This window comes from Chiloscyllium plagiosum, unplaced genomic scaffold (genome assembly GCF_037043375.1).
Source record: "Chiloscyllium plagiosum isolate Xiang-an unplaced genomic scaffold, Cpla_swu_hap1 HiC_scaffold_26, whole genome shotgun sequence".
Lineage (NCBI taxonomy): Eukaryota > Metazoa > Chordata > Chondrichthyes > Orectolobiformes > Hemiscylliidae > Chiloscyllium > Chiloscyllium plagiosum.
This window is the reverse complement of record NW_028270164.1, coordinates 59,061,421-59,088,810: the sequence shown is the minus strand read 5'-3', so window position 1 is coordinate 59,088,810 and position 27,390 is coordinate 59,061,421. Positions and strand designations below refer to the sequence as shown.

The following is a 27,390-nucleotide window of genomic DNA, read 5'->3' as shown; positions in this document are numbered from 1 at the left end:
TCCCACACCAGAGCCCTATCCCAGTCCAACGTTGGAGTTCTATTCCAGTCCCACACCAGAGCCCTATCCCAGTCCCACACCAGAGCCCTATCCCAGTCCCACGCCAGAGCCCTATCCCAATCCAACTCCAGAGCCCTATCCCAGTCCCACACCGGAGCCCTATCCCAGTCCCACACCGGAGCCCTATCCCAGTCCAACACCGGAGCCCTATCCCAGTCCAACACCAGTGCCCAATCCCAGTCCAACACCAGAGCCCTATCCCAGTCCCACACCAGAGACCTATCCCAATAACACCCCTAAGCCCTATCCCAGTCCCACGCTAGCGCCCTATCCCAGTCCCACGTCTGAGCCCTATCCCAGTCCCACGCCAGAGCCCTATCCCAGTCCAACTCCAGAGCACTATTCCAGTCCCACGCCTGAGCCCTATCCCAGTCCCACGCCAGAGCCCTATCCCAGTCCCACGCCAGAGCCCTATCCCAGTCCAACGCCAGAGCCCTATCCCAGTCAAACACCAGAGCCCTATCCCAGTCCAACGCCGAGCCCTATCCCAGTCCCACACCAGAGCACTATCCCTGTCATATGCCGGAGCCCTATTCCAGTCCAACACCAGAGCCCTATCCCAGTCCAATGTCGGAGTGCTATTCCAGTCCCACACCAGAGCCCTATCCCAGTCCAACGTTGGAGTTCTATTCCAGTCCCACACCAGAGCCCTATCCCAGTCCAACGTCGGAGTGCTATTCCAGTCCAAAGTCGGTGTCCTATCCCAGTCCCAAGCCAGAGCCCTATCCCAGTCCAACTCCAGAGCCCTATCCCAGTCCAACACCAGAGCCCTATCCCAGTCCAACACCAGAGCCCTATCCCAGTCCAACACCAGTGCCTTATCCCAGTCCCACACCAGAGACCTATCCCAGTTCAACACCAGTGCCCTATCCCAGTCCCACGCCAGAGCCCTATCCCAGTCCCACACCAGAGACCTATCCCAATCCCACCCCTGAGCCCTATCCCAGTCCCAGGCCAGCGACCTATCCCAGTCCCACGTCTGAGCCCTATCCCAGTCCCACGCCAGAGCCCTAACCCAGTCCAACACCAGAGCCCTATCCCAGTCCAATGCCGGAGCCCTAGCCCAGTCCAATGCCAGAGCCCTATCACAGTCCAACACCAGAGCCCTATCCCAGTCTCACACCAGAGCCCTATCCCAGTCCCACGCCAGAGCCCTATCCCAATCCAACTCCAGAGCCCTATCCCAGTCCCACACCGGAGCCCTATCCCAGTCCCACACCGGAGCCCTATCCCAGTCCAACACCGGAGCCCTATCCCAGTCCAACACCAGTGCCCAATCCCAATCCAACACCAGAGCCCTATCCCAGTCCCACACCAGAGACCTATCCCAATAACACCCCTGAGCCCTATCCCAGTCCCACGCTAGCGCCCTATCCCAGTCCCACGTCTGAGCCCTATCCCAGTCCCACGCCAGAGCCCTATCCCAGTCCAACTCCAGAGCCCTATTCCAGTCCAACTCCAGAGCCCTATCCCAGTCCAATGCCAGAGACCTATCCCAGTCCAACACCAGAGCCTTATCCCAGTCCAACGCCAGAGCCCTATCCCAGTCCAGCGCCAGAGCCCTATCCCAGTCCAGCGCCAGAGCCCTATCCCAGTCCAGCGCCAGAGCCCTATCCCAGTCCAAAGCCAGAGCCCTATCCCAGTCCAATGCCGCAGCCCTATCCCAGTCCAACACCAGAGCCCTATCCCAGTCCAACACCAGAGCCCTATCCCAGTCCCACACTGGAGCCCTATCCCAGTCCAACACCAGAGCCCTATCCCAGTCCAACACCAGTGCCCTATACCAGTCCCACACAGAGACCTATCCTAGTCCAACACCAGTGCCCTATCCCAGTCCAACACCAGAGACCTATCCCAGTCCCACACCAGAGACCTATCCCAATCCCACCCCTGAGCCCTATCCCAGTCCCACGCCAGCGCCCTATCCCAGTCCCACGTCTGAGCCCTATCCCAGCCCCATGCCAGAGCACTATCCCAGTCCAACTCCACAGCCCTATCCCAGTCCAACTCCAGAGCCCTAACCCAGTCCAACGCTGGAGCCCTATCCTAGTCCAACGCCAGAGCCCTATCCCAGTCCCACACCGGAGCCCTATCCCAGTCCCACACCGGAGCCATATCGCAGTCCAACACCAGAGCCGTATCCCAGTCCAACACCAGAGCCGTATCCCAGTCCAACACCAGAGCCCTATCCCAGTCCAACACCAGTGCCCTATCCCAGTCCCATACCAGAGACCTATCCCAGTCCAACACCAGGGCCCTATCCCAGTCCAACACCAGAGCCCTATCCCAGTCCCACACCAGAGACCGATCCAAATCCCATCCCCTGAGCCCTATCCCAGTCCCACCCCAGAGCCCTATCCCAGTCCAACTCCAGAGCCCTAACCCAGTCCAACGCTGGAGCCCTATCCTAGTCCAACGCCAGAGCCCTCTCTCAGTCCAACACCAGAGCCCTACCCCAGTCCAATGCCGGAGCCCTATCCCAGTCCAATACCAGAGCCCTATCCCAGTCCAATGCCGGAGCCCTATCCCAGTCCCATGCCAGAGCCCTATCCTAGTCCCACCCTAGAGCCCAATCACAGTCCAACTCTAGAGCCCTGTCCCAGTCCCACACCGGAGCCCTGTCCCAGTCCAACACCGGAGCCCTATCCCAGTCCAACACCAGTGCCCTATCCCAGTCCAACACCAGAGCCCTATCCCAGTCCCACACCAGAGACCTATCCCAATCCCACCCCTGAGCCCTATCCCAGTCCCAAGCCAGCACCCTATCCCAGTCCCACGTCTGAGCCCTATCCCAGTCCCACGCCAGAGCCCTATCCCAGGCCAACTCCAAAGCCCTATTCCAGTCCAACTCCAGACCTCTATCCAGTCCAACGCCAGAGACCTATCCCAGTCCAACACCAGAGCCCTATCCCAGTCCAACACCAAAGCCCTATCCCAGTCCAGCGCCAGAGCCCTATCCCAGTCCAGCGCCAGAGCCCTATCCCAGTCCAACACCAGAGCCCTATCCCAGTCCCACGCCAGAGCCCTATCCCAGTCCAACTCCAGAGCCATATCCCAGTCGCACACCGGAGCCCTATCCCAGTCCAACACCAGTGCCCTATCCTAGTCCCACACCAGAGACCTATCCCACTCCCACACCAGAGACCTATCCCAGTCCAACACCAGAGCCCTTTCCCAGTCCCACACCAGAGCCCTATCCCAATCCCACCCCTGAGCCCTATCCCAGTCCCACGCCTGAGCCTTATCCCAGTCCAACTCCAGTGCCCTAACCCAGTCCAACGCTGGAGCCCTATCCTAGTCCAACGCCAGAGCCCTATCCCAGTTCAACACCAGAGACCTATCCCAGTCCAATGCCGGAGCCCTAGGCCAGTCCCATGCCAGAGCCCTATCCCAGTCCATCACCGGAGCCCTATCCCAGGCCAATGCCGGAGCCCTATCCCAGTCCCACGCCAGAGCCCTATCCCAGTCCCACACCAGAGCCCTATCCCAGTCCCACGCCAGAGCCCTATCCCAGTTCAACGCCAGAGCCCTATCCCAGTCCCACACCGGAGCCCTATCCCAGTCCCACACCAGAGCCCTATCCCAGTCCAACACCAGAGCCCTATCCCAGTCCAATGCCGGAGCCCTAGCCCAGTCCAATGCCAGAGCCCTATCACAGTCCAACACCAGAGCCCTATCCCAGTCTCACACCAGAGCCCTATCCCAGTCCCACGCCAGAGCCCTATCCCAATCCAACTCCAGAGCCCTATCCCAGTCCCACACCGGAGCCCTATCCCAGTCCCACACCGGAGCCCTATCCCAGTCCAACACCGGAGCCCTATCCCAGTCCAACACCAGTGCCCAATCCCAGTCCAACACCAGAGCCCTATCCCAGTCCCACACCAGAGACCTATCCCAATAACACGCCTGAGCCCTATCCCAGTCCCACGCTAGCGCCCTATCCCAGTCCCACGTCTGAGCCCTATCCCAGTCCCACGCCAGAGCCCTATCCCAGTCCAACTCCAGAGCCCTATTCCAGTCCAACTCCAGAGCCCTATCCCAGTCCAATGCCAGAGACCTATCCCAGTCCAACACCAGAGCCTTATCCCAGTCCAACGCCAGAGCCCTATCCCAGTCCAGCGCCAGAGCCCTATCCCAGTCCAGCGCCAGAGCCCTATCCCAGTCCAATGCCAGAGCCCTATCCCAGTCCAAAGCCAGAGCCCTATCCCAGTCCAATGCCGCAGCCCTATCCCAGTCCAACACCAGAGCCCTATCCCAGTCCAACACCAGAGCCCTATCCCAGTCCCACACTGGAGCCCTATCCCAGTCCAACACCAGAGCCCTATCCCAGTCCAACACCAGTGCCCTATACCAGTCCCACACAGAGACCTATCCTAGTCCAACACCAGTGCCCTATCCCAGTCCAACACCAGAGACCTATCCCAGTCCCACACCAGAGACCTATCCCAATCCCACCCCTGAGCCCTATCCCAGTCCCACGCCAGCGCCCTATCCCAGTCCCACGTCTGAGCCCTATCCCAGCCCCATGCCAGAGCACTATCCCAGTCCAACTCCACAGCCCTATCCCAGTCCAACTCCAGAGCCCTAACCCAGTCCAACGCTGGAGCCCTATCCTAGTCCAACGCCAGAGCCCTATCCCAGTCCCACACCGGAGCCCTATCCCAGTCCCACACCGGAGCCATATCGCAGTCCAACACCAGAGCCGTATCCCAGTCCAACACCAGAGCCGTATCCCAGTCCAACACCAGAGCCCTATCCCAGTCCAACACCAGTGCCCTATCCCAGTCCCATACCAGAGACCTATCCCAGTCCAACACCAGGGCCCTATCCCAGTCCAACACCAGAGCCCTATCCCAGTCCCACACCAGAGACCGATCCAAATCCCATCCGCTGAGCCCTATCCCAGTCCCACCCCAGAGCCCTATCCCAGTCCAACTCCAGAGCCCTAACCCAGTCCAACGCTGGAGCCCTATCCTAGTCCAACGCCAGAGCCCTCTCTCAGTCCAACACCAGAGCCCTACCCCAGTCCAATGCCGGAGCCCTATCCCAGTCCAATACCAGAGCCCTATCCCAGTCCAATGCCGGAGCCCTATCCCAGTCCCACGCCAGAGCCCTATCCCAGTCCCACACCAGAGACCTATCCCAATCTCACCCTTGAGCCCTATCCCAGTCCCATGCCAGCGCCCTATCCCAGTCCCACGTCTGAGCCTATCCCAGTCCCACGCCAGAGCCCTATCCCAGTCCAACTCCAGAGCCCTATCCCAGTCCAACTCCAGAGCCCTATCCCAGTCCCATGCCAGAGCCCTATCCCAGTCCAACACCAGAGCCCTATCCCAGTCCAATGCCGGAGCCCTATCCCAGTCCCACGCCAGAGCCCTATCCCAGTCCCACGCCAGAGCCCTATCCCAGTCCCACACCAGAGTCATATCCCAGTCCCGCACCGGTGCCCTATCCCTGTCCAACACCGGTGCCCTATCCCAGTGCAACACCGGTGCCCTATCCCAGTCACACACCAGAGCCCTATCCCAGTCCAATGCCAGAGATCCATTCCCAGTCCAATGCTGGCACCCTATCCCAGTTCCACACCGGAGCCCTATCCCAGTCCCGCACCGGAGCCCTATCCCAGTCCAACACCGGTGCCCTATCCCAGTGCAACACCGGTGCCCTATCCCAGTCACACACCAGAGCCCTATCCCAGTCCCAACCGGAGCACTAACCCAGTCCCACGCCAGAGCCCTATCCCAGTCCCACACCAGAGCACTATCCCAGTCCAACACCAGAGCACTATCCCAGTCCAACACCAGAGCCCTATCCCAGTCCAACACCAGAGCCCTATCCCAGTCCAGCGCCAGAGCACTATCCCAGTCCAACGCCAGAGCCCTAACCCAGTCCCACACTAGAGCCCTATCCCAGTCCAGCGCCAGAGCCCTATCCCAGTCCAACACCGGAGCCCTATCCCAGTCCAACACCAGTGCCCTATCCCAATCCAACACCAGAGCCCTATCCCAGTCCCACACCAGAGACCTATCCCAATCTCACCCTTGAGCCCTATCCCAGTCCCATGCCAGCGCCCTATCCCAGTCCCACGTCTGAGCCTATCCCAGTCCCACGCCAGAGCCCTATCCCAGTCCAACTCCAGAGCCCTATCCCAGTCGCACACTGGAGCCCTATCCCAGTCCAACACCAGTGCCCTATCCTAGTCCCACACCAGAGACCTATCCCACTCCCACACCAGAGACCTATCCCAGTCCAACACCAGAGCCCTTTCCCAGTCCCACACCAGAGCCCTATCCCAATCCCACCCCTGAGCCCTATCCCAGTCCCACGCCTGAGCCTTATCCCAGTCCAACTCCAGTGCCCTAACCCAGTCCAACGCTGGAGCCCTATCCTAGTCCAACGCCAGAGCCCTATCCCAGTTCAACACCAGAGACCTATCCCAGTCCAATGCCGGAGCCCTAGGCCAGTCCCATGCCAGAGCCCTATCCCAGTCCATCACCGGAGCCCTATCCCAGGCCAATGCCGGAGCCCTATCCCAGTCCCACGCCAGAGCCCTATCCCAGTCCCACACCAGAGCCCTATCCCAGTCCCACGCCAGAGCCCTATCCCAGTTCAACGCCAGAGCCCTATCCCAGTCCCACACCGGAGCCCTATCCCAGTCCAACACCAGAGCCCTATCCCAGTCCAACACCAGAGCCCTATCCCAGTCCAATGCCGGAGCCCTAGCCCAGTCCAATGCCAGAGCCCTATCACAGTCCAACACCAGAGCCCTATCCCAGTCTCACACCAGAGCCCTATCCCAGTCCCACGCCAGAGCCCTATCCCAATCCAACTCCAGAGCCCTATCCCAGTCCCACACCGGAGCCCTATCCCAGTCCCACACCGGAGCCCTATCCCAGTCCAACACCGGAGCCCTATCCCAGTCCAACACCAGTGCCCAATCCCAGTCCAACACCAGAGCCCTATCCCAGTCCCACACCAGAGACCTATCCCAATAACACCCCTGAGCCCTATCCCAGTCCCACGCTAGCGCCCTATCCCAGTCCCACGTCTGAGCCCTATCCCAGTCCCACGCCAGAGCCCTATCCCAGTCCAACTCCAGAGCCCTATTCCAGTCCAACTCCAGAGCCCTATCCCAGTCCAATGCCAGAGACCTATCCCAGTCCAACACCAGAGCCTTATCCCAGTCCAACGCCAGAGCCCTATCCCAGTCCAGCGCCAGAGCCCTATCCCAGTCCAGCGCCAGAGCCCTATCCCAGTCCAATGCCAGAGCCCTATCCCAGTCCAAAGCCAGAGCCCTATCCCAGTCCAATGCCGCAGCCCTATCCCAGTCCAACACCAGAGCCCTATCCCAGTCCAACACCAGAGCCCTATTCCAGTCCCACACTGGAGCCCTATCCCAGTCCAACACCAGAGCCCTATCCCAGTCCAACACCAGTGCCCTATACCAGTCCCACACAGGGACCTATCCTAGTCCAACACCAGTGCCCTATCCCAGTCCAACACCAGAGACCTATCCCAGTCCCACACCAGAGACCTATCCCAATCCCACCCCTGAGCCCTATCCCAGTCCCACGCCAGCGCCCTATCCCAGTCCCACGTCTGAGCCCTATCCCAGCCCCATGCCAGAGCACTATCCCAGTCCAACTCCACAGCCCTATCCCAGTCCAACTCCAGAGCCCTAACCCAGTCCAACGCTGGAGCCCTATCCTAGTCCAACGCCAGAGCCCTATCCCAGTCCCACACCGGAGCCCTATCCCAGTCCCACACCGGAGCCATATCGCAGTCCAACACCAGAGCCGTATCCCAGTCCAACACCAGAGCCGTATCCCAGTCCAACACCAGAGCCCTATCCCAGTCCAACACCAGTGCCCTATCCCAGTCCCATACCAGAGACCTATCCCAGTCCAACACCAGGGCCCTATCCCAGTCCAACACCAGAGCCCTATCCCAGTCCCACACCAGAGACCGATCCAAATCCCATCCCCTGAGCCCTATCCCAGTCCCACCCCAGAGCCCTATCCCAGTCCAACTCCAGAGCCCTAACCCAGTCCAACGCTGGAGCCCTATCCTAGTCCAACGCCAGAGCCCTCTCTCAGTCCAACACCAGAGCCCTACCCCAGTCCAATGCCGGAGCCCTATCCCAGTCCAATACCAGAGCCCTATCCCAGTCCAATGCCGGAGCCCTATCCCAGTCCCACGCCAGAGCCCTATCCCAGTCCCACACCAGAGACCTATCCCAATCTCACCCTTGAGCCCTATCCCAGTCCCATGCCAGCGCCCTATCCCAGTCCCACGTCTGAGCCTATCCCAGTCCCACGCCAGAGCCCTATCCCAGTCCAACTCCAGAGCCCTATCCCAGTCCAACTCCAGAGCCCTATCCCAGTCCCATGCCAGAGCCCTATCCCAGTCCAACACCAGAGCCCTATCCCAGTCCAATGCCGGAGCCCTATCCCAGTCCCACGCCAGAGCCCTATCCCAGTCCCACGCCAGAGCCCTATCCCAGTCCCACACCAGAGTCATATCCCAGTCCCGCACCGGTGCCCTATCCCTGTCCAACACCGGTGCCCTATCCCAGTGCAACACCGGTGCCCTATCCCAGTCACACACCAGAGCCCTATCCCAGTCCAATGCCAGAGATCCATTCCCAGTCCAATGCTGGCACCCTATCCCAGTTCCACACCGGAGCCCTATCCCAGTCCCGCACCGGAGCCCTATCCCAGTCCAACACCGGTGCCCTATCCCAGTGCAACACCGGTGCCCTATCCCAGTCACACACCAGAGCCCTATCCCAGTCCCAACCGGAGCACTAACCCAGTCCCACGCCAGAGCCCTATCCCAGTCCCACACCAGAGCACTATCCCAGTCCAACACCAGAGCACTATCCCAGTCCAACACCAGAGCCCTATCCCAGTCCAACACCAGAGCCCTATCCCAGTCCAGCGCCAGAGCACTATCCCAGTCCAACGCCAGAGCCCTAACCCAGTCCCACACTAGAGCCCTATCCCAGTCCAGCGCCAGAGCCCTATCCCAGTCCAACACCGGAGCCCTATCCCAGTCCAACACCAGTGCCCTATCCCAATCCAACACCAGAGCCCTATCCCAGTCCCACACCAGAGACCTATCCCAATCTCACCCTTGAGCCCTATCCCAGTCCCATGCCAGCGCCCTATCCCAGTCCCACGTCTGAGCCTATCCCAGTCCCACGCCAGAGCCCTATCCCAGTCCAACTCCAGAACCCTATCCCAGTCCAACTCCAGAGCCCTATCCCAGTCCCATGCCAGAGCCCTATCCCAGTCCAACACCAGAGCCCTATCCCAGTCCAATGCCGGAGCCCTATCCCAGTCCCACGCCAGAGCCCTATCCCAGTCCCACGCCAGAGCCCTATCCCAGTCCCACACCAGAGTCATATCCCAGTCCCGCACCGGTGCCCTATCCCTGTCCAACACCGGTGCCCTATCCCAGTGCAACACCGGTGCCCTATCCCAGTCACGCACCAGAGCCCTATCCCAGTCCAATGCCAGAGATCCATTCCCAGTCCAATGCTGGCACCCTATCCCAGTTCCACACCGGAGCCCTATCCCAGTCCCGCACCGGAGCCCTATCCCAGTCCAACACCGGTGCCCTATCCCAGTGCAACACCGGTGCCCTATCCCAGTCACACACCAGAGCCCTATCCCAGTCCCAACCGGAGCACTAACCCAGTCCCACGCCAGAGCCCTATCCCAGTCCCACACAAGAGCACTATCCCAGTCCAACACCAGAGCACTATCCCAGTCCAACACCAGAGCCCTATCCCAGTCCAACACCAGAGCCCTATCCCAGTCCAGCGCCAGAGCACTATCCCAGTCCAACGCCAGAGCCCTAACCCAGTCCCACACTAGAGCCCTATCCCAGTCCAGCGCCAGATCCCTATCCCAGTCCAACACTAGAGCCCTATCACAGTCCAACGTCGGAGTGCTATTCCAGTCCAACGCCAAGCCCTATCCCAGTCCCACGCCAGAGCCCTATCCCAGTCACACGCCAGAGCCCTATCCCAGTCCAACGCTGGAGCCCTATCCCAGTTCCACACTAGAGCCCTATCCCAGTCCAACGTCGGAGTGCTATTCCAGTCCAACTCCAGAGCCCTATCCCAGTCCAACACCAGAGCACTATCCCAGTCCAACACCAGAGCCCTATACCAGTCCCATGCCAGAGCCCTATCCCAACCCAACACCGTGCCCTATCCCAGTCCCACACCGGAGCCCTATTCCAGTCCAACCCCAGAGCCCTATCCCAGCCCAACAACACAGCCCTATCCCAATCCCACGCCGGAGCCCTATCCCAGTCCCATGTTGGAGTGCTATTCCAGTCCCACACCAGAGCCCTATCCCAGTCCAACGTCGGAGTGCTATTCCAGTCCAACTCCAGAGCCCTATCCCAGTCCCACACCGAAGTCCTATCCCAGTCCCACACCAGAGCCCTATCCCAGCCCCACGCCAGAGTCCTATCCCAGTCCAACTCCAGAGCCCTATCCCAGTCCCACACCGGAGCCCTATCCCAGTCCAACTCAAGAGCCCTATCCCAATCCAACACCAGTGCCTTATCCCAGTCCAACTCCAGAGCCCTATCCCAGTCCCACACCGGAGCCCTATCCCAGTCCAACGCCAGAACCCTATCCCAGTCCAACGTCGGAGTGCTATTCCAGTCCAACGTCGGAGCCCTATCCCAGTCCAACGTCGGAGTCCGATCCCAGTCCAATGCCGGAGCCCTAGCCCAGTCCCACGCCATAGCCCTATCCCAGTCCCACGCCAGAGCCCTATCCCAGTCCAACATCGGAGTGCTATTCCAGTCCAACGCAGGACCGCAATCCAAATCCCACACCACAGTCCTATCCCATTCCAACGCCAGAGTCCCATCCCAGTCCAATGCTGGCACCCTATCCCAGTCCAACTCCAGAACCCTATCCCAGTCCAACTCCAGAGCCCTATCCCAGTCCCATGCCAGAGCCCTATCCCAGTCCAACACCAGAGCCCTATCCCAGTCCAATGCCGGAGCCCTATCCCAGTCCCACGCCAGAGCCCTATCCCAGTCCCACGCCAGAGCCCTATCCCAGTCCCACACCAGAGTCATATCCCAGTCCCGCACCGGTGCCCTATCCCTGTCCAACACCGGTGCCCTATCCCAGTGCAACACCGGTGCCCTATCCCAGTCACGCACCAGAGCCCTATCCCAGTCCAATGCCAGAGATCCATTCCCAGTCCAATGCTGGCACCCTATCCCAGTTCCACACCGGAGCCCTATCCCAGTCCCGCACCGGAGCCCTATCCCAGTCCAACACCGGTGCCCTATCCCAGTGCAACACCGGTGCCCTATCCCAGTCACACACCAGAGCCCTATCCCAGTCCCAACCGGAGCACTAACCCAGTCCCACGCCAGAGCCCTATCCCAGTCCCACACAAGAGCACTATCCCAGTCCAACACCAGAGCACTATCCCAGTCCAACACCAGAGCCCTATCCCAGTCCAACACCAGAGCCCTATCCCAGTCCAGCGCCAGAGCACTATCCCAGTCCAACGCCAGAGCCCTAACCCAGTCCCACACTAGAGCCCTATCCCAGTCCAGCGCCAGATCCCTATCCCAGTCCAACACTAGAGCCCTATCACAGTCCAACGTCGGAGTGCTATTCCAGTCCAACGCCAAGCCCTATCCCAGTCCCACGCCAGAGCCCTATCCCAGTCACACGCCAGAGCCCTATCCCAGTCCAACGCTGGAGCCCTATCCCAGTTCCACACTAGAGCCCTATCCCAGTCCAACGTCGGAGTGCTATTCCAGTCCAACTCCAGAGCCCTATCCCAGTCCAACACCAGAGCACTATCCCAGTCCAACACCAGAGCCCTATACCAGTCCCATGCCAGAGCCCTATCCCAACCCAACACCGTGCCCTATCCCAGTCCCACACCGGAGCCCTATTCCAGTCCAACCCCAGAGCCCTATCCCAGCCCAACAACACAGCCCTATCCCAATCCCACGCCGGAGCCCTATCCCAGTCCCATGTTGGAGTGCTATTCCAGTCCCACACCAGAGCCCTATCCCAGTCCAACGTCGGAGTGCTATTCCAGTCCAACTCCAGAGCCCTATCCCAGTCCCACACCGAAGTCCTATCCCAGTCCCACACCAGAGCCCTATCCCAGCCCCACGCCAGAGTCCTATCCCAGTCCAACTCCAGAGCCCTATCCCAGTCCCACACCGGAGCCCTATCCCAGTCCAACTCAAGAGCCCTATCCCAATCCAACACCAGTGCCTTATCCCAGTCCAACTCCAGAGCCCTATCCCAGTCCCACACCGGAGCCCTATCCCAGTCCAACGCCAGAACCCTATCCCAGTCCAACGTCGGAGTGCTATTCCAGTCCAACGTCGGAGCCCTATCCCAGTCCAACGTCGGAGTCCGATCCCAGTCCAATGCCGGAGCCCTAGCCCAGTCCCACGCCATAGCCCTATCCCAGTCCCACGCCAGAGCCCTATCCCAGTCCAACATCGGAGTGCTATTCCAGTCCAACGCAGGACCGCAATCCAAATCCCACACCACAGTCCTATCCCATTCCAACGCCAGAGTCCCATCCCAGTCCAATGCTGGCACCCTATCCCAGTCACACACCGGAGCCCTATCCCAGTCCCACACCGGAGCCCTATCCCAGTCCAACACCGGTGCCCTATTCCAGTCCCACACCAGAGCCCGAACCTAGTCCCACACCGGAGCCCGAACCCAGTCCCAAATCAGAGCCCTATCCCAGTCCCAACTGGAGCACTATCACAGTCCCACGCCAGAGCCCTATCCCAGTCCCACGCCAGAGCCCTATCCCAGTCCAACATCAGAGTGCTATTCCAGTCCAATGCAGGACCGCAATCCAAATCCCACACCACAGTCCTATCCCAGTCCAACACCACAGCCCCATCCCAGTCCAATGCTGGCACCCTATCCCAGTTTCACACCGGTGCCCTATCCCAGTCCAACACCGGTGCCCTATCCCAGTCCAACACCAGAGCCCTATTCCAGTCCCACACCAGAGCCCGAACCCAGTCCCACACCAGAGCCCGAACCCAGTCCCACATCAGAGCCCTATCCCAGTCCCAACTGGAGCACTATCACAGTCCCACATCAGAGCCCTATCCCAGTCCCAACTGGAGCACTATCCCAGTCCCACACCAGAGTCCTATCCCAGTCCCACACTGGAGCCCTATTCCAGTCCAACACCGGAGCCCTATCCCAGTCCCACACCGGAGCCCTATCCCAGTCCCACACCGGCGCGCTGCCCCAATCCAACACCAAAGTCCTGCCTCAGTCCAAACCTAGCATCTTGCTCCAGTCCAATACCAAATTTCTGCCCCAGTCCAACATGAGTGTCTTGTGGCTGTCCAAATCCAGCAACCTGCCTCAGTCCAACACCAGTATCCTTCCCCAGTCCAACACTATCGTCCTACCCCAGTCTAACGCGAGTGTGTTGTCCTGTCCCAATCAAACAGTAGAGTCCTGTCACAGTCCAACATGCTCAACATCAAGGTCCACAGTGCAATGTGCCAACAGACCCCCAACACAATTGCTCCAATCCAAACTCACTCACAGCAGGAATGGTTGCTCATTTAGGCCTGCATCTTAAGCAGAGGAAATACTAATTTTTATCATTCACCATATAGACCATGGTGAGAGCTCCCCATTTGGACTTCATGTCGAGAAAGTAGCTGGAAGATTTGCTTAAGCTAAAAGCTATTTGAATAAATCTCCAACATTCATTGTAAAGCCTTGCAGCTGGGTTAGCTTGAAAACTGTAAAAGGCAGTTGAGTACCTTCCCACAACACAAACAAGGAACTAAAGAATCCATAGTCATGAGGTTTCTAAGGAAAAGCTGAAGGGGTGCCCAGCTAAATAAATCTGATGTTAAGGACCCCATCAACTATTATGGAGGATAACTAGAACACTGAGGAGAGTGAATTCTGGGGCACTGTGGCATTCCTTTGGTCAGCCTCGAGAGAAGTCTTAACAAAGAAACCTTGGAGTGCAGGTTCATAGTTCCTTGAAAGTAGAGTCACAGGTAGATAGGATAGTGAAGAAGGCGTTTGGTATGCTTTCTTTTATTGGTCAGAGCATTAAATGTAGGAGTTAGGAGGTCATGTTGCAGCTGTACAGGACAGTGGTTAGGCCACTGTTGGAGTATTGTGTGCATTTCTGATCTCCTTCCTATCGGAAAGATGTTGTGAAACTGGAAAGGGTTCAGAAAAGATTTACAAGGATGTTGCGAGGGTTGGAGAATTTCAACTATAGGGAGAGGCTGAATAGGCCTCTCCTGGAGCATCGGAGGCTGAGGGGTCACCTTGTGGAGGTTTATAAAATTATTAGGGGCATGGATAGGATAAATAGACAAAACCACTGCAGCAGACAGCTGGAACTGACAACCGGAAGCGGCAGAGACAAACCACTATAAATGCCGGAGGAAACATCACAGAAGCGCTTCACAGGAGGCTCCCAAGCACTGAGGATGTCACCTAGACAGGGGACGAAACGTCTGCAACACAAATTCCCAGCTCGGCAAACAGAACCACAACAACGAGCACCCGAGCTACAAATCTTCTCACAAACTTTGAAGACAAAGTCTTTTCCCTGGGGAGGGGGAGTCCAGAACTAGAGGGCATAAGTTTAGGGTGAGAGGGGAAAGATAGCAAAGAGACCTAAAGGGCAACTTTTTCATGCAGAGGGTGGTGCATGTAAGGAATGAGCTGCCAGAGGAAGTGGTGGAGGCTGGTACAATTGCAGCATTTAAAAGGCATCTGGATGGGTATATGAATAGGAAGAGTTTACAGGGATATGGGCCAAGTGCTGGCAAATGGGACTAGATTAGGTTAGGATATCTGGTCGGCATGAACGAGTTGGACCGAAGGGTCTGTTTGCGTGTTGTACATGGCTCTATGTCTTGAAGTGAATGCACCTTCAGGACTGTTATATTGTACAATGAATTATTTTTGAACTGAAACTGACTCTGTAATGGGCGGGTTAGATGACCAAACTGCCTCTGGCCTTTGGATACATTAACAATAGCCTCTGGACAGCATTTCTTCAGTCTGGCAAGAAGCAGTTTGCTGTTAACTTTGAGTCAGTCCACTGATTTTCTTCACTATCAACTCTGATATTCTAAGTAATTAGAAAATAGGTTAATTAATGACACATGCTGACTTGACTCTACTTTGGGTTTACCTGATTAATAACCAGCTGTTTCGATTTACCTGACATCAAAAACTTTCATTTAATTTCAAACTCAAATTAATTTCTAAAGCTCGAATTTTATATTCAAAATAAAAGAAATTACAAATTCGATTTTCATAACTCTTCATAACTTGTTTAGAAGTGGGAACAATGGTGTTTTATCCACACAACTGAGACCAGATTCACCACAAAAATTAAGGGTTCTAGTCAGAGGATCTGAGAATATTTTATGTAAATAAAAGACTTTTAAAATGATACAGAAGTGTTTTGTTAATTACACTAGAGTTCAATAGTCAGATTTATAATAAAGTTGAAACAATTCAAAGCTTTTAAAACTAGTGTCAATTTTTGGAGACTTCCTGCAAGTCTGTCATTGAGTAGCTTAATACTACATGGGATTGGATTGAAAATTCCTGGTTCCAATATGTTTAAGAAAGATAAAGAAGGAGAAAGGAGGAGGAAGTCACACAATTGAATGAATATACCACACTGCCTGGATGCTGGACGACATACAGTAGCATCAACATCATACAGATAAGGAACTATCAAACACTAGTGGGTATCTACCAAACAGTGAACAGGGCTGAGAGATGAAAATTCACAGCAAATTGCAGAAAGATGCAATGCCTATAGAGTAGTGATAATGGGAGACTTTCCTAAACCAGTCTGTAAAATACCAGAGTGAAAGGTCAAATTGGAATACCCAAGTGAGAGCTCCCAGATGAAACAGAAAAAGAGTGATGACATGTCCAGTTTGTAATGCATTACAGAACCAACCACAAAAAGAGAGAAAATGGGTAAAGATAATAAAGTAACAGAGTTACTGAGAATTGTGTAGATAAAAGCAACTCAATAACCTTTTTATAAACATTGAATCAGTTGAAGGGCTGACAAGGGAAGGGTGAGGTCAATTGGGGACCAAAAGGAAATGTTTTTGTGGAAGCATACACCATAACTGAGGTAAAAACTGAATATTTTGCATCTGTTTTCACTAAAGAACAGGATGTTGCCAACATCACAATAAAGGAGGCGTTGGTATGTATGTAGGATCAGATAAAAATAGTTCAATTCATTACACAGTGTTCTTCCATATTAAACACCATTGTACTGTGTAACATTATCTTGGGATGGCATTCAAACAGATCGAGCAACTCAAGATTGGGCATCCATAAGGTACTGGGAACCAACAGCAACAATCTGGTATTCACCCTGAATCTGTAACCTCATTGGCTCAACATGTCTACCATTTCCATCCACCTCTGGTTTAGTCGGGAGCGTAGGTGACGAAACCAGCAGTAGCACCAGACATACCTAAAGCTACAAGTTCCAACCTGGTGAGACTACAAACAGGACTTGCCAGACTCCCAAATCACATGAAAAACATAAAGTGTAATGGATTTGTAGAAATGCAACAAAGTTCAGATGAGATTCCACGGGAAGTGAGGATGGAAATTGTGGCAGATTTGCATCATTTATCTCATTGATCTTCAAAATGGGGCACGTTGAGAGACGTTGGAAGATAATAAACACCTCTGTTCCCTTCAAAGAGAAGGGAAAAGAATAAATTCTGCAACAGATCAGCAAGCAGTAGGTCAGCCAGATATGGGTGAGACAAGCCAGAAATCCAGGATGAGGAACATATAGACCAGGGTGAGGTGTAGGTAGACCAGGGTGATGGACAGATCGACCTGGGGTGAGATGCATATCGACCAGGGTCAGAGGCAAGTTCACTGGGGTGAGAGGCAGATTGACCGGGGTGAGGGGACAGATTGACCAGGATGAGGGGCAGATCAACGAGGGTGAGGTCAAGATAGACTGGGGTGAGGGGACACAGACTGGAGCGAGGGGACACATAGACCGGAGTGAGGGGACACATAGACCGGGGCAAGGGTGAGGGACACATAGACCAGGGCGAGGGTGAGGGACACGTAGACCGGGGCGAGGGTGAGTGACACATAGACCGGGACGAGGGTGAAGGACACATAGACCGGGGTGAGGGGACAGATAGACCGGGGCGAGGGGACAGATTGACCAGGGTGAGGGACACATAGACCAAGGTGAGGGGACAGATTGACCAGGGTGAGGGACACATAAACCGGGGTGAGGGGACAGATAGACCGGGGCGAGGGGACAGATAGACCGGGGCGAGGGGACAGATAGACCAGGGTGAGGGGACAGATAGACTGGGGTGAGGGGACAGATTGACCAGGGTGAGGGGACAGATAGACCGGGGCGAGGGGACAGATTGACTGGGGTGAGGAGCAGTCTTGACAAAATTCTTCAGAGCAGAAATGAAAATAATTCATACTTGGAGAATGGTGTGTCAGTAAATGAGAAACTGTGTGATTTGTTTACTTCAATCATGTCTGACGAACTCACTGAACTTCTTGAAGAAGTAGTGCAGAAGGTCAACATAGTGAGTATATTTAATGGTGTGTATTACAATAAAATCCTTTTTGTTCTCTCCATATGTACCAGGGAAGCCACTTTCTCACAGAGTGTAACATTCAGAGTACTCTCGGTTCTAAAATTTATAACGGTTCAGGGAACATCTCTTGCCCACACACACCAAACAACCCCACCATCCTGTGGCCAACCACTTCAACTCCCCCTCACATTCCCCCAAGGACATGCAAATCCTACCTCTCCTCCACCGCAAATCAAAGTCACCTGCCAAGTGGAGGAAGAACGCCTCATCTTTCGCCTTGTGACCCTACAACCACACCGCATCAACATTAACTTCACCCGTTTCCAAATCTCCCCAACCCCACCTCATCGTAGATCCAGCACTCCAACTGAGCACTGCCCTTTTGACCTGACCTACCTTTCCATCTTCCTTCCCACTTATCCACTCCACCCTCCCCACCAATCCATCACAATCACCAAATGCCTGAAACGTCGACTCTCCTCCTCCTCAGATGCTGCCTGACCTGCTGTGCTTTTTCCAGCGCCACACTTTTGACTCTTTAGGCAATAACGGACAATTCTGCCCAGTGGTAGGAGTGTGACATATTGTAAAGGTTTTTAATAGGTCACTCAGGACTGTGCAGGGGAGGCAGTCAATGAACAGAAGTACAAGAGTGACAGACACAATCTGAAGGTCAGACAGTATGGGAAGGAGAGGGGAAAGGGATGTTGCTCCATTCTAGGAGTGCAGCAGTTGACTGTACTGTTATGAAAGCAGCTGAACTGCACAGTTTCTGCATAGGGGACTCAGGTGAGAACCTGAGATCAGTTGGGTGGCTCAATGCTGTCAGAACTCATGGGATGTTCTAGGAATTGGTCAACAACTAAGCATTGGAATACCTAAGAAAGTTGGCCCTCATGTGGCAGGATGGTAGAGTCCCTGCCCTGCCCCAGAGAGTCCTCTAGTCAAGTCCCAGCTACTCCAGAGGTGTATTCTCGCATCTCTGAATAGGTTGATTAGAAAAATACATTAATTTTAAAAACACAAGAAAGTTTCTGCCTTCCTTTTTTCATAAGCTTTTTATTTATTATTGTTGCACTGTCCTTCATGGAACACAAACACAGGAACATTTCAGTTCAGTGAAACTAGCTGTCAGTGAAAAGCTGGAGTTGTGCCTGTAGATAAGTACTGGAATACAGTGTTTGGATTCCATGAGAATGTAGACTGAAGATAGGAGTGTGAGTGAATAGAACTGGAGCCATCTTTGAGCAAGTCCATAATGGAGCAGCTCTTCAAGACCAAATCGGCAAGAGTGAAGATTTATAATCTTGTGTGAAGTATAATGAGATTTGATGAATCCAGGTGTTGTAACATCCAGGGTATGTTACTGAGAAATCCAAAGAATCTCCTGATCATATTTGACATTTCAAAATGTGCTGTGAGGTGTTTGCTCACAGTCAATTACCCATGTTTATCACATACTAATTCATTTTGAGTGTTAGAAATGAGTTGTACATATATTGAGGACTGTGTTAGTGCTATAATTTTTATAATCAAACATTATTGTTTGTTCAGAACCACAGACTGTGTGACTTTATTCTGAATATGACCCAATCACATCTTCATATATGGAGTCATAAAGATGTACAGCATGGAAACAGACCCTTCGGTCCAACCCATCCAGACCAACCAGATATCCCAACCCAATCTAGTCCCACCTGCCAGCATCCGGCCCATATCCCTCCAAACCTTTCCTAATCATATACCCAATCCAAATGCCTCTTAAAATGTTGCAATTGTGATCTCTTCTGGAATCATAACAATTAATTTGGTGATCTGATCTGGGATCAAAACATGATTTAGGGATTCAAGCAGGGCTTGTAATCTTTGCCTCAATATGAATGTTCGGACTTGCTAGAGTTTGGACTTGCTAAGATTTTCATGGTGAACTGTACATATTGAAAATCAAAATGGATTTGTCAGTTCCTATAATTTTTACTCAGATCTTTCCCTGAGTGATTCAAAAACAATGACCAGACCAAATTAAGAGCATTAGCAGAAAACTTGTAGTTAAAAAACAGGGACTAAAAAAGCAGAAGACACAAAAGAACTGCGGATGCTGTAAAACAGAAACAGAAATTGCTGAAACTGTTGTGAGGAAGGGTCATCTGACCCGAAACATTAACTCTGATTTCTCTTCACAAATGCTCCCAGACCTGCTGAGCTTTTCCAGCAATTTCTGTTTTTGTGATTTAAAAAGCAGATGCAATTAAGGTGAAAGCATACCATCCGGGATCAGAAGAGGAAGAATTTAAAACAGGTGAAACATAGCGTGAGTTGAGCAGAATTCAGTTACAGAACTTGAGATAGAAACAAAGTTTAAGGTAGACAGGGGAAGGAAATGTTTGAGCTTAACTTTAAGGCAAAAAACAAATGAGAAATCATGAAATAGAAAAAGAAAAACTGAGGTTATGACAAGCAAGTGAGTCTAGTGCTTCAGATGAGGAGGGAAATTCCATTTGGAAGTTAGAATTAACCAAAAATCTTTCTTCAGTTCCTAAAGAGAAGTAGCCAGATACTTTCTCTTGTTTGAGAAAGTTGCTAAAAACTTTAAGTGGCCAAAGCACTCCTAAGACTCTTGTGCTACTAACTATTAAAGTGATGAATGTTTATTCTCGTCTTTCAGAAGAACATTTTTTATATTATAAAACAAAGAGAACTGTGGCAGCTTGTTTCTGCAGTTTACCCAATTAAAATTCAGACCAGAAAAGATGAAACCCAGTCCAGCATGTTGAATTCACTAAGGATAAAGAAATATCAAGATTATTTTTGTTAAAATTATGGCAAACTTTTAAAAATGTGACAAAAATGATGATTATAGAAAAATTTGGGAATAGCACTCTAGTAACACTTAAATTCTACTTGAAAAAAGTCACATATCTAAAGTCAAAGAGGTGGTTATACATGATATTCTGCACAGTCAGCTGAGGGTTCATAAGTTGTCACATGGAAACCAACAGAGGTACTGGTGGAATTGGCAAGGAAGTGGCTTAGGTAGAAGGCTGAAACTGTTCCAAAATAATATAGAAAATAAACCACTATGTTTTCATTGCCATAAGATAGGGCGCATTAAAGCAAATTATTTGGAATGAAGTGACAAAAATTGGAAGATAGGAAAAGGGAGGAGGTCATTCAGCCCTTTGAGCCTGCTCCACTATCCAACATGATCATGGCTGACCCTCTATCTCAACAACATACTCCCACTCTCTCCCCATACCTTTAGCTTCTAGAAATCTATTGCCTTCTTAAATATATTCAGTGACTTGGCCTCCAAAGCCTTCTGGGTAGAAAGTTTCATGGGCTCACTGCCCTCCACATGAAGAAATGTCTCCTCAGCTCAAGGTGAAAGACAGGTTTAGTCGGGATTTGGGGAAAATCTTTTTCACCAAAGGGTGTTAAGGGTCTGGAATGCACTGCCTGGGGCAGGTGGAGGGTGGGGGGATAACTGAGTTAGGAAACCTCACAAACTTTAAAAAGTACTTGGATGAGTAGTGAAGTGTCATAACATTCAGAACTGTGGACCTGGTATGGAAAATGGAACTGCTGTAGATTTCATGTGGTTTTAACAGCACAGACTTGACAGGTTTAGGCCTTTTCTGTAATGTATGACTTGAAGATTCTCAGTACAAAATGGCCTGCCCTGTATCCTGAAACTATGATCACTTGTCTGGATCCACCTCACCAGGGGAAACATCATCCCTGCATCCTGTCTGTCCAGACCTGTCAGAATTTTATACATTTCAATAAGATCTCCTCTCATTATATTTTTCACACCAGCGAATACAGGCCAGTCTCTCCTCAAACTAGTGGCAGTAATAAGAATACTTAAGGAGTGTTCAGAAAAGACATGACTAGTGAAGGAAACGGTTTTCATCAGGAGATACAGACTTCCAAATGACAAAATCCCACACATTTGTTATTAATAGACTCGAGACAGAAAGCAGAGTTCACTGCTGAAAAGTTGTTTTTCAGACCTTCAACATGCAGCAGTGTATGAAAGCATAGCTATAGACTTTAGTAGGTCTGAAATGCTACAGCTACTGAAAATTGGACCTGGAAACACCATCACAGCATAGCATTAGATATTCAGTCCATCAAATCTATGCCAGCTCTTCAAATGAGCATCATTACCTCCTGCCATCTCCTGCTTTTTCCCCATGCACATTATTTCTATCCATATAATCATTCAAGACCCTCTTGAATGCCTCAATTAAACCTGTTAGAAAGAACATTGGAAACAGTCAGCGTTTTATCATCTCGAAGATGCTTGTGAAGATGGTGAAATGGACAGATACGCGGTGCATTTACTCTAATGGAGAAGTGTGAACCTCACCTTCAGAAGAGACAAGTGAGGAAGTGCAGGACCAGGAAGATCAGCAAGTGGATCTTCACAAACCATTGAAGACAGCAGGACCATGTGAGAAGGAAGTTCTTTTTTACAAATTATTAAACGCTGGTTAGGTTACAGCTCAGTGTTTGTCCATTTCTACAGCAAATGTAGGAAGAACCTTATGACAATAAAATATAGGAGCACAACTAAGCCATTTGGTCCATCAAGTCTACTCTGACATTCAGTATGTTTCGCAACCTCCATTCTCTTGCCTTGATCCCCTTACTAATCAAGAACTTCTGTCTTAAATACACTCAATGACTTGGCCTCCACAACCATCTGCAGCAATGAGTTCCACAGATTCACTACCCTCACCCTGAGGCTGTTCCCTCGGGTCCTAGCCTTCCTACTAGAGGAAACGTCTTCTGCGCAACCACTCTACCAGGCTTCTCAGTATTCTGTAAATTTTAATAAGATCCCCCCAAACCCCTTCCTTCTAAATTCCACCGACGACAGACCCAGAGTCCTCAACCACGCCTCATATAACAAGCCCTTCAGTCCTAGGATCATTCTTGTAAACCCCACTTGGAACTCTCTCTAAAGCCACACATCCTCCCTTAGATGTGAGCCCTAAAACTGCTTGCAATATTCCAAATGCATTCTGGATTAGTGGTGCTGGAAGAGCACAGCAGTTCAGGCAGCGTCCGAGGAGCAGCGAAATCGACGTTTCGGGCAAAAGCCCTTCATCCTTTTATTCCTGATGAAGGGCTTTTGCCCGAAACGTCGACTTTACTGCTCCTCGGATGCTGCCTGAACTGCTGTGCTCTTCCAGCACCACTAATCCAGAATCTGGTTTCCAGCGTCTGCAGTCATTGTTTTTACCTATTCCAAATGCAGTCTGACCAGAGCCTTATACAGCCTCAGCAGTGCCCTCCTGGTTAAGGTGGTGGAGGTGATTGACTGAACTGAGTAGGGAGGAGGGAGTACGGCTCAGTGAAGATGCTGGGACTGAGAGCTGAGATTAGAGAGAGAAGTCCAGAAACAATACATTAGCTCCTAATGATTTGGTACTGTTGCAAGGAGCTGTACCTGAACCAGATGAAACGGAGTTCAGGTAAATACTTTGAAAACTGCCTAGAAAACATGGGGAAGACGTACTGCAGCCAGTGAGCTGTGTGGTGAGTGCGCCGTTTGATCGGGCTCAGTGGAAACTCTCACAGGTGACTGCAGGAGCCGCTTGTGGGCAAATAACATCAGCGGGCTCTCGCTCTCACAGAGCCGGCAAGCAGGCAGGCGAAGGGCCGAAGAACTGCATTCGGTGCACCACCGCTCTGTAACTTGCCTGTCTCTATCCCTCCCTCTCCGATCCCCTTTCTATTTCTCCTTCGCCCTCTCCCCGGTCACTCACCCAGAAGAAGAGGTTGAATGTGAACAACAGATACTTCATGCACCTCATTCCGCCCGAGACACTGCCCATGGTGACGGCGTTAGAGCCCCCCCGCAGGAGCCCCGCACCTCAGCTCGGAACAGTCTCCACACAAGACAACCGAGCCAGCCCGAGAGCAGGAGGAGCACTAGGGAGGGGAGGGGAGGGGAGAGACAGAGGGAGGGATAAGGGGAGGGAGAGAGAGAGATTGAGGAGGGGTGAAACAGGACAGAAAAAGAGAGGGAGGGGAGAGGCGGGCGAAGGAAGAGGGGACAGGGATAACAAGAGAGCAAAGGAAACAGAGGAAATGCTATATACAGTTGGGAAGGGAGGCGGGGGCGGTAGAGGGTCTTAGGAGCAGAAGAGGCCATTCAGCCCCTCAAGCCTGCTCCACAATTCAATAAGACCCGATTGTGTATTTGACTTCCACATTCCATCAACCCCAGATAACCCTGACCAACAGGAATCCATCCACTCGAAATACTGCGATGCTGGAATTCTGAACTAAAGCCAGAAGTTGAGAGAGAACCAGAGTTAATGTTTCTAGTCCAGTATGAGGAAGAGACATTGGACTCGAAACATTAAATCTTTCCCCAAAAAGAATCAATCCATCGTAAAATTATTCAATGACCCCGCCCCCAACCCCTTCAAAAACAGAGTTCCACACTGAGGGTTCGTATAAATTGGCCTTGAAAGGCCAATTTTACGCAGTGCTTCTTGGTTCTGCACTTGCCCACCAGAGGAACATCATTTCCAGTCCACCTTATCAAGACCTTTCAGAAACTTTTACGCATTAATTACGTCATTAAACTCTCTAATTTCCGCTGGAATCAAGCTCAGTCTGTCCATCTCTTCCTCACACCGACAACCTACATTTTCGGGTATCAATCTGATAATCTACTGAAATGAACTATGTCCAATGTATTTACTTACTTCCTTTAAATAAGGAGACCAAAACTGTGTTTGAGAAACTTAGCAGGTCTGGCAGCATCTGTGGGGAGAAAGCTGAGTTGAGTCGGATAACTCTTCATAAGAACTGTTAGCAACTAAAGAAAGGTAGTATTTATCCTGATGGAGGAGGGGGAAGTAAGCAGATAGGTGGAGACAGAGTCCAGAGAGTGAGATCTAAAAGGGGTAGGGTGACAAGGGGATGGTTGATAATGAACCAAGACAGAACAGAAGCTGAATGAGTGATGAGAGCTTAGAATGGGTGAAAATTGGTATCTTGCGCTTGAATCTGGATCAATGGTGCTGGAAGAGCACAGCAGTTCAGGCAGCATTGAGGTGCTTCAGCAAAATCGACGTTTCGGGCAAAAGCCCTTCATCAGGAATAAAGGCAGAGAGTCTGAAGCGTGGAGAGATAAGCTAGAGGAGGGTGGGGGTGGGGAGAGAGTAGCATAGAGTACAATGGGTGAGTGGGGGAGGGGTGAAGGTGATAGGCCAGGGAGGAGAGGGTGGAGTGGATAGGTGGAAAAGGAGCTAGGCAGGTCGGACAAGTCCGGACAAGTCAAGGGGACAGTGCTGAGCTGGAAGTTTGAAACTAGGATGAGGTGGGGGAAGGGGAAATGAGGAAGCTGTTGAAGTCCACATTGATGCCCTGGGGTTGAAGTGTTCCGAGGCGGAAGATGAGGCGTTCTTCCTCCAGGCGTCTGGTGGTGAGGGAGCGGCGGTGAAGGAGGCCCAGGACCTCCATGACCTCGGCAGAGTGGGAGGGGGAGTTGAAATGTTGGGCCACGGGGCGGTTTGGTTGATTGGTGCGGGTGTCTCGGAGATGTTCCCTAAAGTGCTCTGCTGGGGGCGCCCAGTCTCCCTAATGTAGAGGAGACCGCATCGGGAGCAACGGATACAATAAATGATATAAGTGGATGTGCAGGTAAAATTTTGATGGATATTGAAGGCTCCTTTAGGGCCTTGGATAGAGGTGAGGAAGGAGGTGTGGGCACAGGATTTACAGTTCCTGCGGTGGCAGGGGAAAGTGCCAGGATGTGAGGGTGGGTCGTAGGGGGCGTGGACCTGAACAGGTATTCACGGAGGGAACGGTCTTTGCGGAAGGCGGAAAGGGGTGGGGAGGGAAATATATCCCTGGTGGTGGTGTCTTTTTGGAGGTGGCGGAAATGTCGGCGGATGATTTGGTTTATGCGAAGGTTGGTAGGGTGGAAGGTGAGCACCAGGGTTGGAGGGGTGGGGTCTGAGGGCGGAGGTGCGGGATGTGGACGAGATGCGTTGGAGGGCACCTTTAACCACGTGGGAAGGGAAATTGTGGTCTCTAAAGAAGGAGGCCATCTGGTGTGTTCTGTGGTGGAACTGGTCCTCCTGGGAGCAGATACGGCGGAAGCGGAAGAATTGGGAATACGGGATGGCATTTTTGCAAGAGATAGGGTGGGAAGAGGTGTAATCCAGGTAGCTGTGGGAGTCGGTGGGTTTGTAAAAAATGTCAGTGTCAAGTCGGTCTTCACTAATGGAGATGGAGAGGTCCAGGAAGGGGAGGGAGGTGTCAGAGATGGTCCAGGTAAATTTAAGGTCAGGATGGAATGTGTTGGTGAAGTTGGTGAATTGCTCAACCTCCTCGCGGGAGCACGAGGTGGCGCCAATGCAGTCATCAATGTAGCGGAGGAAGAGGTAGGGAGTGGTGCCGGTGTAATTACAGAAGATCAACTGTTCTATGTAGCTAACAAAGAGACAGGCATAGCTGGGGCCCATACATGTGCCCATGGCTACCCCTTTGGTCTGGAGGAAGTGGGAGGATTCAAAGGAGAAATTATTAAGGGTGAGGACCAGTTCGGCCAAACGAATGAGAGTGTCGGTGGAAGGGTACTGTTGGGGATGTCTGGAGAGGAAAAAACGGAGGGCTTGGAGGCCCTGGTCTGGAGAGGAAAAAACGGAGGGCTTGGGCCCGACCAGGGCCTCCAAGCCCTCCGTTTTTTCCTCTCCAGACGTCCCCAACAGTACCCTTCCACCGATACTCTCATTCGTTTGGCCGAACTGGTCCTCACCCTTAACAATTTCTCCTTTGAATCCTCCCACTTCCTCCAGACCAAAGGGGTAGCCACGTGGGGCACACGTATGGGCCCCAGCTATGCCTGTCTCTTTGTTGGCTACGTAGAACAGTTGATCTTCCGTAATTACACCGGCACCACTCCTCACCTCTTCCTCCGCTACATTGATGACTGCATTGGCGCCACCTCGTGCTCCCGCGAGGAGGTTGAGCAATTCATCAACTTCACCAACACATTCCACCCTGACCTTAAATTTACCTGGACACCTCCCTCCCCTTCCTGGACCTCTCCATCTCCATTAGTGAAGACCGACTTGACACTGACATTTTTTACAAACCCACCGACTCCCACAGCTACCTGGATTACACCTCTTCCCACCCTATCTCTTGCAAAAATGCCATCCCGTATTCCCAATTCCTCCGCCTCCGCCGTATCTGCTCCCAGGAGGACCAGTTCCACCACAGAACACACCAGGCGGCCTCCTTCTTTAAAGACCACAATTTCCCTTCCCACGTGGTTAAAGGTGCCCTCCAACGCATCTCGTCCACATCCCGCACCTCCGCCCTCAGACCCCACCCCTCCAACCGTAACAAGGACAAAACGCCCCTGGTGCTCACCTTCCACCCTACCAACCTTCACATAAACCAAATCATCCGCCGACATTTCCGCCACCTCCAAAAAGACACCACCACCAGGGATATATTTCCCTCCCCACCCCTTCCGCAAAGACCGTTCCCTCTGTGACTACCTGGTCAGGTCCACGCCCCCCTACGACCCACCCTCACATCCTGGCACTTTCCCCTGCCACCGCAGGAACTGTAAAACCTGTGCCCACACCTCCTCCCTCACTTCTATCCAAGGCCCTAAAGGAGCCTTCC

General features: G+C 52.8%; 1 protein-coding gene across 3 annotated transcripts in view; it reads right to left on the bottom strand.

The window, feature by feature from the left end:
* The window catches only part of LOC122563004 (CD9 antigen-like), a 149,712-nt gene extending 125,958 nt beyond the window's left edge, over positions 1-23,754 (bottom strand). For 2 of the 3 annotated variants that reach the window (XM_043716303.2, XM_087973827.1), the window contains exon 1: positions 23,499-23,754. In XM_043716303.2, the coding sequence (XP_043572238.1) occupies positions 23,499-23,567 (69 nt within the window). In that variant the 5' untranslated portion in view covers positions 23,568-23,754. The remainder of the gene's footprint in view (positions 1-23,498) is intronic. The other variant, XM_043716302.2, reaches the window with a different exon arrangement.
* Between the last annotated feature and the right edge of the window lie 3,636 nt (positions 23,755-27,390).